This window comes from Eschrichtius robustus, chromosome 2, assembly GCF_028021215.1.
Source record: "Eschrichtius robustus isolate mEscRob2 chromosome 2, mEscRob2.pri, whole genome shotgun sequence".
NCBI classification, from domain to species: Eukaryota; Metazoa; Chordata; class Mammalia; order Artiodactyla; family Eschrichtiidae; genus Eschrichtius; species Eschrichtius robustus.
In genome coordinates, this window is record NC_090825.1 from 57,373,351 (window position 1) to 57,385,773 (window position 12,423).

General features: G+C 36.5%; 1 protein-coding gene across 1 annotated transcript; it reads right to left on the reverse strand.

Moving 5' to 3' along the window:
• Window positions 1-2,030: 2,030 nt before the first annotated feature.
• ANKRA2 (ankyrin repeat family A member 2) lies at window positions 2,031-12,399 on the reverse strand. Its single transcript, XM_068535503.1, has 9 exons — window positions 11,876-12,399; window positions 9,068-9,460; window positions 8,274-8,432; window positions 6,520-6,585; window positions 4,417-4,514; window positions 3,785-3,910; window positions 3,429-3,495; window positions 2,845-2,925; window positions 2,031-2,271 (listed from the first exon to the last, which is right to left on the reverse strand). Exons 2-9 carry the CDS (start codon window positions 9,354-9,356, stop codon window positions 2,216-2,218), a joined length of 942 nt encoding a protein of 313 aa, XP_068391604.1. The 5' UTR covers window positions 9,357-9,460; window positions 11,876-12,399; the 3' UTR covers window positions 2,031-2,215.
• Between the last annotated feature and the right edge of the window lie 24 nt (window positions 12,400-12,423).

Here is a 12,423-nt window from a genome sequence, read left to right on the forward strand (position 1 = left end):
CTTGACAGCAGGACTGTGTCTGGTTTTGCTCAGTATTTTATCCTCACATCAAGCACAGTGTCTGGTACATAAGCTCTAAATAAGTTTTTGTGCAGTCAATAAACACTACCTAAAAGGTATTTGATTTTTTTAAAAATAATTTATTTTTGGCTGCGTTGGGTCTTCGTTGCTGCGCATGGGCTTTCTCTAGTTGTGGCGAGCAGGGGCTACTCTTCTGTTGTGGTGCGAGGGCTTCTCATTGCAGCGGCTTCTCTTGTTGCGGAGCACGGGCTCTAGGTGCGCGGGCTTCCGTAGTCGTGGCTCGCGGGCTCTAGAGCGCAGGCTTAGTAGTAGTGGCGCACGGGCTTAGCTGCTCCATGGCATGTGGGATCTTCCCAGCCCAGGGCTCAAACCCATGTCCCCTGCATTGGCAGGTGGATTCTTTAACTACTGCACCACTAGGGAAGTCCAAGGTACTTGATTTTTAAAACAGGAATTTCAGAACTGGCCCATTAGTATAATTCCTGTTGTTTTAATTAACTTTGTCTGTTTCTTAAGGGATTTTTCTGGGGTTTGTTATCAGGGACCCCGAGGCTAAAAGGTGATTGATAAAATAGGAAAGGGGAATTTTGTTCAAGATATTCTCTGAGATCTGTTGGTTGTCGACCTGAGTCCGATTAGGAGTGGTTATTTTAGAGTCAATCCCAGCATAGGTTGTTTGGTTGCCGTTCAGTTGCGGAGAGCACTTGCAAACAATACTGAGTGATGTGCCCAAAGGGATCACTGGATTTTGTTACTTTATAATATGAACAGGAAGTAACAAACACTTCATGGATAATGTGCCATCAATAAGAAAAGGAACCAAATGGAAGGGTGAATGGTTTTAGGTAAAATCGGTTTAAAGCCTATGCCTGACAAAAGGGGAAGCATTAGTACTATTTTCACGTATGATTTAGCTTGCCTTTGGAGTGAACATCTATCGTTTTCTTCTTCCCGTGGTTTTCCTTTAGGCCTCCTGCTTTCCAGGTGGCCTGGGGGCAACGGTGGGTTGTTAACCAGTCATCCCCTTCTCCACTCAACTCCATACAGTGGTGCATTTCTATCCCATGCTAAATAGATTTCTGCCTCCTGGAAAATTTAATCCCGAGCAGAATGATAAACAAGGGGATCTAAGCATTACCAAAGCGGCATCCAAAATGACTGGCCATGACTTCCTGATTGAGATCCCTGGCCTAGTTTCATCCCTTTGGTATTGCCTGCTTCTTCAGCTTTTCCTTCCATTCTGTGTCTTTCCATTAATTCCTTTTTGCTTAAATTAGCTAGATCAAGTTTACGTGGCTTACAACCCAACTGTCATAACTGATATCACACCTGTTTTCCAGATGAAGTGATTTAATAACCCAAGTCCCACGCTCAGTGGTCATGTCAACTTCTAGCTCGTGGCTCTCTCTTCCAGATGTTGGTGTAGCACGAGTTTATAGTGCTCCTTTAGTGGAATTAAAGAGCATCTGACTTTTATCGAAGAAATGAGTTCTCTGTCACAGAGGGCTTTTCCTACTGAAAACTTATTCACAAGGGAAAAATATTCTCAATATACTTCTAGAAATGACAATCAATAAGTCTTTGTTGACTAATTAACATTCAATTTATTTTAATTATATTGTTTGATCTAATGGAGTATCCTGGCAGGACAGAAGGGTTAAACTAAAAATCCCAAAGAGATACCTTAATAATCTTATGCAATGTAAAAAGAACAACCTGCATGCAAACTAACAGAAGAAAAGTACTTTATTCATTTATAATATCATTTTGTAAACAACCACACTGTGCATTTTTAAATTTAATAATAACAAACTTTTTTCCTATGGATTTATAGCAAACTCTATATAAAGTCAATGAGTTAATACAAGAGTGAAGATGAATAGGGCAGAATAATTTCCGAAAATGTTAAATTACAGCACTTGATACAAACACAGATAACTATCTGTACCATAAAAATTTACATGCCACAAAACACTCATTTATAATTTTAAATATGCAGTAAAACACATTTATAAAAAAGCATCAACGTTAATTTTATTATAAACCAGTGAATTACTCAGAGGAATATTTATTAAAACTTACTAAAAATCAGTAAATACTGCAACTGAGGTAAAAATTTATAAGTAAACAAAACTATCATTTATAAGGGCCAAAAGTAAATGGAAGGGCAGACAACACTTTCTGATGACTATGTCTACTCCTTGATGTTCTGAAGCAGTTTCAGTAAATGTGACTCAATAACCTGTTGAACTAGAACACACAGGTGATCAAGACAACAGCATGTTGATTACAAAATTTTAAAAACTATCAAATTCAACTTAACATCACCAACTTTTTCCTAAAATAATTTCTAATTAGGATATAATCATAGTCTGAGGGCAATAAGATTACAATGCAATACTTCAAACTTAGTCTGTCACTGACTTTAGTAATTGTCCAAGTTACTGGGTTTTCTGTTCTTGGTTTCTAAATTTTGAAACTGAAGGAGAGTCCAGAATACAAGGTTGTTCTAAGGAACAGAGAAAGGGCAACTATAAAGCGTTTCATAAATAGTTTGCTATGAAATGTTAAACACATCTTGTAAATAGGTGTACACGTATCCTCCAGCAACTAATTATTTGGGTTGGTGAAAAGTAATAGTAACAAACTCATTTCTAGACTTCGTAGGAATCTATTGATTTTGCCCACAGCTGAAAGTATATGTCAGGAGTTAGGATAACATGCATGTTCTATAACTGCAAATGATGAGAACAGTTTGGACCACTGGTTTGTATTATTATAGGACTTTACTAAAATGAAACCTGAGAGTTCTAAACCACTTACCACTTCTATAGCCCAAGGCTACAGCTAGATCCATAGAATTGTATCCAGAGTCAGTTTCAATTGTTGGGTCAGCTCCATTTTCTGTACCAAAACAGAGGAATCTACATAAATAAAATGAAAATATGGATATGTTTGTCTATCACTGGCTCATGTGCAAATAGCGGGACAGATTTTCAGCAAATCTGGAAGATTTTCAGGATGGTCTGACAAAGTAGAGTACACAGAGTGCATAGAATTCACTCTGGTGGGTCAGAGGGAAGACACTTCAAACATAGAGGCATCCTCTAGAGCAACTGAAACTAATACACCACTACAGACAGCACTCAGGCTTAAAGACACTGTGGACAGAGAAGAGAGCCGAGGATTCACATGTGATCCCTAAAAGGAAAGCAACAAGGGCAGATACTGCGATTGCAGGCGTGCTGTGTGATGGAGCTACGGCTTATACAGGAACCTTAGGGCAGCAGGTGCTCCAGGGGTGAATAACGTATTTAATAACAGTTCAGGATTCTCCTGAGGCTAGCTTGTAAAAAATAATGTCTTCGTGTGGCGTTTTCTAAATATTTCCACTTTTATCTGCTTACCTAAGAGCATTTTTACACATTTCACATGATTTCCATGTACAGCGTAAAGCAAAGGCGTCCCTCCATTCTGCAAAAGGAAAGGTGATTTAGTTTTTCAAGGTGAGCAAGATTCAAATAATTTAATGCTCCTGTGAATTGGCCATGTAAAAGCAGTTTAAGGTAATTTTAATATTTTGTGAAGAATACTTAAATCAGAATAATTGAGTTTAGGACATTAACTTCTTCTCCCAGCTGTTTAATTAACTAATGTAATTAATTATTCTTCCAAGGGTTTAATAAAACTTATTATGTCTCCCCAAACCAAATAAATCCTAGAGTTTGTTCCAGTAATTTAAACATCAGTATTACAGACTCACCCAGTCATATTCATTTACATCAACTCCACAATCCAGCAGCATTTTGACAATATCTGTGTAGCCCTTACTACAAGCTAATGACAGTGCACTTTCTCGACCTTTTCCTAAAAGCTGGGGATCAGCACCCTGCAGTGGGAAATAGAGATAAAAGACTTTTCAGTTTATGAAAACAAGAATATTGTTACTTCTGTCAATATAATTACAGTTCAACACTTCGGTCAGGTAATGTTCTGGGGTTAATAAAGAAAGAGCACAAACTTCTATTCCTGGACGTTCTGTTACCAAGGTTGTCTGAAGGCCTGCCTTCCTCCCTCTACCTCAATCCTAACTATCTTGTCACTTTGGAGTCAAATTATATCTTCTCCAAGAAGCTTCTCCTACAGGGCTGACAGGACTTTTGTTCCCATTGTGCTTAGTGGGGGCTGGGCATTCACTTCTCTCTCCATGCTTCATGGACGACTAGACTTGCCTGCTCAACCAGATGCAAGTTCCACAAGAATATGAAGAGCATGTAAACAGTTTTTGGATCCTCTACCATTACATCTAGCTGGCTGGAGATGTAAAAACTTTACTAAATACTTAACTGAACTTAAGTAACTGTACATATACATTTTCTGAGGCATTTTCCTTACATTCTGAAGTAGAAACTCTACCACAGCTATTTGCCCGTGTGCTGCAGCCCACATCAGAGGAGTAAATCCTTCTTCGTCCGTGTGATTGATAACATTTTCTATTTAAAAGAAAAGCAATTTTTGTGATCTAATTTAACAACCACATATTAATATCGCTATGAAAATACTGGCATTCTAAAAAGGTGACTATATTACCCAATGAGGTTCACGTTGTGCTGACTTGTGTTCACTGAAGTGCTGTGTGTTTTTGCAATTTGCAGTCTCAATGTATTAAACTGTGCCTCAATGTACGTAGCTGAGCTCAAATAGCATATTATTTAAAGTATAAACTACCAGACACAACATAATGCTAGGTACAGGGCAGTCCACAGAACGCTGGACTCAGAATCAGGAGACCAGAGTTTGAATCCTGACTGTCACTTTCTAGCAGGGTGATTCTGGGCATGTCATTTAATTCCTCTAATATCCAGAATACTACCTTACTACCTTGCTTATCTCAGTAGTTAGCTGGGAGGATCACAATAAAAATGAGGTTATACAATAGCCCTTAGCATTACATAAATACATATTATAAAAAGCCCCAAATTAGTAAAGCTATTTTTACTCTCTAGCCAATACTGCTGCCTTTGAGTTTCTTAAAATTTTCGGTGGTTTGCTAACATAATATAATATGAATGAAGACTGAATAATCTGAAACACATTTCTATGCAATTCTACCTCAAAACCCATTTTGTTCCCTAGATTCAGTCTACCAGGTATAAAGTCCACAGTTTTTTCCCTAATTTATTTAGTAGATTGAGAATAAAACCTTCAAATGTTTATAAACAAATAGGAATATAATATGAAGTCTTTCTTATAAAAGAATGACATGATTAAAAAAAAAACACTCTTTAATCATATGCCCTGCATTCAACTGATAATGTTGGGACAATTGGCTAACTTTTTGAAAAATGAAAATAAAAGTAAAGCTCCACCTTTACCTCATTACACCAAAACATATTCCACATGGGTCAAAGATTGAAATGTAAAAAAGAAACCACAGAAGTTCTAGAATAATGTATGAGTGAATTTATTTATAATCTTGGAATAGGAAATCTTTTCTAAGCAAGATATAAAACTCAGAAGTCACAAGGAAAAAAATAAATTTACCTCTTAAAAATGTTAAGCCTGTGTTTGAAAACATCATAAAGTCAAAGGAAAAATGGCAAACTGGGAAAAAACTAGATTCAACATAAACAAAAAGTGAACTTCTTTAATTTAGGTAAGAGTTCATATAAATCAATATAAAACAGGCAGTTCACACAAAAAGAAATTCAAATATATCATAATTTTAAAAAGGCAAACAAAACCAGTATGAAATACCATTTTTCACCCATAAGATTAGCAAAGATTAAAGTCTGATAATATTCTGTGTCAGTGAGGGTATGGGGAAGTAGAAACTCTAACTCTGGTGTGAGGACAGGGCAAACATCTGGCAATGTATATAAAAATAAAAATTCATATACCTTTTGACCCAGCAAATATACTTGTAGGAATTTAGCCTATGGATATACTTTAAAAGAATGCCAACAATATTGTTATTTAATAGAAATAAACTGGAATCAACTACCATCAGAGGAACTAGTTGAAAAATAAAAAACATAGTATATGCATATACAATACAATGCAAAATCACAGACCTATTAAACAGAATGAAATAGACCTTTATGTGCTTATATGGAAAGATCTCAAAATTTAAGTGAAAAAAGTAAAGCGCAATGCAGTGTGTATATTTTCCCTCTTGTGTAAATTTAAAAAAGCACATACATACTGTACTCTCACATATAGCCCCAAGTATAAATATTTTCCAGAAAAGTCTTCTGAAAATATAAGAAACTTATAATGTTTGCTTCTGCAGAAAAGGCGAGGGTGGTAAGGGAAGCTTTAACTTCTATACCTTATATTACTATTTTTTTTAAAGTATCTATTGGGTTATCTGCCTGGTGAGATTATGCAACTATTTTTTTTTGTCTTTATACTTTCTTGTATAAAAAGAAAACAATAACAAATCTGATAAATCCTATTAAATTTGTTTTAAATACATCTAAAAAAATAGGCTGGTACCTTGTTCAATACGAGTAGCCAGGTAGAGCATCTCTCCCTGAGCAGCCAACTGGTGAACAGACAAAGCTGAAACAATACCATAAAAACTTTCATGTATATCTGTAGGTATACTTTCATCATCTCATTGTTCATATCTGTGTAGCAATTTTCCTTTCCAAAACACAAACTATCATTTTATTGTTTAAAAAAATCTAACTTAAAATATAGCCTAACATTTGCAGATGTCAGAATTACCTTAAATATCTAAGAGTCTGAGAATTGACTCATATATGTTTAAGGCAATTCTGACATCTGCAGTGTTATTATCAGTGAATATGCAAATTGTTTGATTATTAACAATGCAAATTGTTACTGATCTTATCAATTAAAGAAATGGTTTAGGTACTTAATTTTTAACAATGGTATCTCTTTATCCAAACTTACAAGGAAATATAAGGAAGTTGGGTCTAAAAGACTCTTGTTTTTTAATTGACTGTATTCATTTAAGTCCCAAATATCATTATTTCAAGAGGCCATGGGTATTCCTTAACTTTAGGAGGACTAAGATAGTAAATTAAAAACTAGCTGAGAGGAAATTCTTGAGTACAGACCTATTTGTGGCTAATTAGCTGTGTGACCATGGAGACCTGATTAAAGATTTTTGTCTAACATGAGGTATGTGAACCACATGATCCCTAGTTGTTTTTTTCAAAAATTCTATGGTTGGGGAATTCACTGGTGGTCCAGTGGTTAGGACTCGGCGCTTTGACTGCGGGGCCCCGGGTTCAGTCCCTGGTCAGGGAACTAGGATCCCATTAAGACTCTCGGTGTGGCAAAAAAAAAAAAAAAAAAAATTCTATGGTTGGAATATTTTAAGACAATCTCTTTATTTTAAAACAAAGCCAAACAGGTACTGTTCTATGACAGTTCATCTTAAAAATCAGTATCACTTGATCCTTGATTTAGGATGATATGACTGGGTGGCCTTAATACAGAAAGGAAAGCAATTGGGAGGCATATGCAAATTTACATAAATAAAACAGAAGTGGCTCTTAGGTGGAGTTAGAGTCATGAACTCTTTCTGGCTTACCTGCTACAGCATACAATTCAAAATCAGGAGGGACACAGTGTTTCCAAAGTAAAAACATATATTTCACCATGCTTTAGAATACAGACGCATTTATGTTATATTCTCAAATATAATTCCTAACATCAAATTGCTAACTGGTTTCCTCTCATTAAGAAACCCGTACTATATAGAATATTTTCTAGTTTACAGAGAAAACCCTTCATTTTATTTCTTCTAGAATAATTCTACATTAAAAAAATTGTAAATTCAAAGTTTTTATAGAGGTGATTTCGTATTCATATTATTATATTCAAATTCGAAATTATAGTAGACATTGCTCAGCTTTTACTACAAACCATTTGTTGATCAGTGATCTAGTTTATAAAATGCACTCCAAGAACACAAAAACACTCACAGTGTCTTGCTTTGCACAAAGTTCAGAATAACTCAGTTTTTATAGTAAAATTATGAAGGTTTTAAGAATTAATATTTCAATCTGTATTTGTTCTCAACAGAGAAACATAAAACATGAAATATTTGAATATGCAATAATACGTGAGTTTTAAATTACTAAAACTATCAGGACATCACTTAAGCTTTCCAAAATAGAATATGCATTTAATGAAAATAATGTTTCAAAGCCAAACTCTTGAAACCATTACATTAGTAATAACAATATTTTAATACATCAGTGGTAAATACTTACAATTTGCTAACAGAGGTGTGGTTGAGACCTCATTTCCTCTGTGTTTGTTGGTTAAAGTAGTTGACTGTTTTATGGGTGAGAAGTGCTTTGTTGTAGAGGGAGTGTAGACATGCCTTACTTGAATTCCCGGAGAAGGAGATGTATGGATACTGCATTCAGCTACGTAAAATTAATTTAAACACATTAAAACAATATTTTAACAACAAAGCATTTCAAAGTTCTATGTCAATGTTTACATTAAAAAAGAAATACAAGATGTATAATATCTTCAACTGGTTCTCAAGTGATACTATTTTTTGCCATAAAAAATCTGTACAAGTTCCAGAAAAAAAAATCAATATTAATCTTGAGCAATTTTATCCAGAGATTAGTTTTTTTTATTCGATAGATTGTTATAAAAGTAAATCTACAATATGATGACAGATTTCACTGTATTAAAGCATTGGAAGCTAATGCCAATCACATATTCATGGAGTTAATTCATTTACAAAAGGCACAAAATTTTTTTCTCCTATAATTTTAAAAGGTACGATAATAAACTTTATTAGAGAATTTGTAAATAAACAAAGGTCAAGGAAGAAGTAAAAATCAACATGTACTTATTATGGACATTATATAACATGAAATTATTTCATTTTGGTTTCTATGAGATTCTAGAAAATCATAATTAAAGATGACTTCCAAACTCTTCGCAAACTCAAAATCTCATGATCAGAAAGGGAAAAAAATAAAAAATAAAAAAATAAATAAACAAAAACAAAACAAATGCAGATATTTATACCATAACTTTCAACCTTTAAATAGGACAGATGCCACCTCCAGGTCAGAGTTAACTTGATCTTGAATATTTTTACTATCTTCTTCATTTAAGGACTTCACAAACCGAGAACAGACATTCATATCAAATCTGTTAGGCAGTATGAATTTCATCCCCATGGCAACACCCTGAGCTGATCCTTCTTCTGCATTTGAGTCCAGCTGATGTTCTATTTTAATGTCTGGCATGCCAGTTAGACTGTAACTGCTGGGGCACTCTTCTACTATCAGCTGGGCTCCAATATCCAGATTTGCTGATGTAGCCATGATTTCAACTGTAGTTTCAATAATTAAAACATTTCTTCATGATTTCCCCTTGGTTTTATAAGAATGGCATACAGTGTATTCTTCAAATTTGGGTATTAAAACATCTGAAAGAAAAAAATTAAAAGTATTATATCAACTTAATGTATACAAAATAATCATTTTCAATCATGTATGCAAACAGTGCTCTTATTAGCACGTATACATAATAGAAAGCATACAATCTCCAGAGGTAGAAAAACCTGGGTCTGAATCCAAGCTTCACCATTTATTAGCTGTGTGAATCTGTACAAGTTCCTCAATCTCTCTAAGCCTCAGTCTCACTTGTAAAATGGGTATACACCAGTAACCTCACAGGACCCTGGCAAAGACCAAATGAAATACGGTAACATTCTCACCGCCATCACTAGGTCCCAACAAATTTTACTTATCCTTTTCTCCCCTTTCCTATTCCTGAATATTGCCAAATGGATTTTTAAAAAATCAGGCTAACAACAAAAATAAGCTTTCATGTAAGAACTTTAACCTCTAATCTGAGGTTCATTTTTTAACATGCTGTTAAAATTTGAATTTAAGAAAAGATAGAACTCATGTTGTACCCAAGTCTATCAGCATCTACACTATCCATGATTCCTGGATAGTGAAAGGCTTTACAAAGTTTTGGTTATGATGAACTGAAGACATACTTATTAATCAGTTTTTGTTCAGATCAAGTGTTAGCAACTTAATACAGGTTTTTATGAAAAATAAAGTGTACAGATTATGGATTGGCTTCCTTTGCTTTAGTATCTCTAGGACATTATAATCTAAGTATAATTTTTGGTCCCAATATTTGTAATAAGTATTAAGAAATTAGAATTATTGATTTTTTTCCAAATATAGATTGTCAAGACATGAACTCAATAAATGCGAACTCTCAGAACAGAGGTTAGAAGCACACCTGTTACTGAATCATTTACTATTGTTTTAAAATGAGTTTTCAGTAAGGTAATCACTGGCACTTTCCTATGGGCCTTAATATAATTTCAAGAGAAATTTCATTATTGTACCTAAAATTGCTTCTAAAAAAAGGAAGAACTCCAAGGCATATAATTGTCTTACACATATAGTCACTGAGATAAGAGGAAAATTAATAGCATCCAGTAAATTTTTTCATGTTAGGGCTTACTGCCTCAGAAACTTTGAGGGTGCAGGGTGTTTTAAAATTGTAATTAATTGGGACTAAAAGAGAAAAGTGCATTAAGGACCACAGTGGAGCAAAGGTTGGCAAATCATACATTTATAGATAATCACTTTTACAGTTTTAAAACATCTTCCAAGATTGATCTTTATAACAATCCTTTGTAGTCAGGGCAGGTAATCATTATGTTCACTACAGAGAAGAGAAAAGAGGAGCTCACGACTCCATCACCCTGTTCGTTAAAAGAAAAAGCAGCACTAAACTAATCCAAAACTTCCAAGGGAGAAAGAGTTGAAGAAATAATAAACGATAATAATAAAAAAGAAAGTTAACAAGTAACAAAGTCAACACACTTCAGCAAACGGTAAGGAGACTAAAACAGAAAATGAGTTGTGATTCAAATGGAGGTGGAGGGGCAACGCAGAGGTCTTTAAAAGTATATTACAAGATATGAACTGTGTTTCCTGAGGGAAGAGCCATCTCCCACAGACTCCTACCCAGAGTTGGGTGAAGTGCAACTCCCGAGCTTGCTCAGCACCCGCATATATCTTTATTTTAGCATTTATCATTCTCTTGAAAATTTCCATTTAAACTCCTAATAAATTGAAAACTCCTCTAGGATGGGGGGGAGCCACTCTTACTATTTTTTGCACACAAAACAGTGCTTGGTGCTATCACGTACCCCATAAATATTTTCTGATCTGAACCTTAACAAAGGTTCGTATTCTTTTCTATCCTGAAATGACCCTGCAAGATGCTCAACAAACATCTGCTGATTATATCTGGCTTTCCGTTCCCAACATCACTACCAACTAGCTGTGCAACCCTGGACCGATAAATCATATACGTTTCCTAAGACTCATTTTATTCAGATAAGATGAAGATGGTTGAAATAGGTATCTCTAATATTCTTTCCAATTCTAAACATCTTCCATGTTACAAATCAGGGTTTAGAAATGGAATTACCAGTCTTTGAGGGAAGAAGAGCAAATGTACTCGGGGGAGGAGGGAGTGGAAGCAGAACGCTTATCTTGGCACCACTCCAGAGAGGAGAAGCAACACTGACTGGTTAAGCCATAATTTGGAAGTATAAGAGAAGAAGGGGAAAAAAAAAAAGATCGAGAAGAGGAGGCGGTGAGAAAAAGAGGTAAGGCCAAGGAGAGCTAGGATCACCTCAATCTGTCAGAGCCCAGGGATAAGAGGAGAGAGACCCTAACGAAATAAAACGGGCAACTGGGTTAATCCACAGTGGGTGCTAGTAACAGGAGCCCCCCGGTTCTTCCTCATCCTGGAGTTGTCCTACAAGGACAGGAAGGTGCTATAAAAATGAATGATGCCTCACAGGCCACAGGTGTCCCGGCGTCCCAGGACAGGAACCCGCTGGAGGGGGAGACTGTTGCAGGGAGGGAAGTCCGCTCTGTCGCCTCCCGCCAACTCTGCCCGAAAAATCCCAGCGCGGCTCCGGTAGGGAGGGCGGAAACTCTGGCTCAACCGCGGCGGGCTGGTCCCGGGGATAAGGGCCGGAGGCCGACCGTGTGGGAGCGCAAGTCCTGGCGACCGCCTTCGACAGCCCACAGCGAGTCGGGCCTTCCCATCAGCGGCCAGATACAGGGCAGGGCCCCACGCCCCGGCTTGTTTTGACCGCGACGTCACTTCCGATTTCTTCTTTCGGTTTCCGGCCAAAAAACGTGCCGCACCGGTGAAGCTGTTGCAGGGAGGGACTTCCAGGTATTTTCCCGCCGCTGCGCGATCCTTACTGCCCCAGTACTATAGAGACAGCGTCCCTTCGGCTACAGCTCTGGTTCCCTAGCGCCAGGCCTCGGTCTCTCCCTCCGGCCACGCCTCCTCCTCCCCATCGTCCCGCCCACCGGGCTCGCCCCTGCGCACCAG

Bases quoted from the DNA above. Each gene is read 5' to 3' on its own strand.
- ANKRA2 (XM_068535503.1), bottom strand. From the start codon at position 9,356: ATGGCTACATCAGCAAATCTGGATATTGGAGCCCAGCTGATAGTAGAA. The intron at 8,433-9,067 runs GTTGAAAGTTAT...AATTTTACGTAG, and splicing joins GGCATCTGTCCTATTTAAAG to CTGAATGCAGTATCCATACA. The intron at 3,496-3,784 runs GTGAGTCTGTAA...TTCCTTTTGCAG, and splicing joins ATGTAAATGAATATGACTGG to AATGGAGGGACGCCTTTGCT.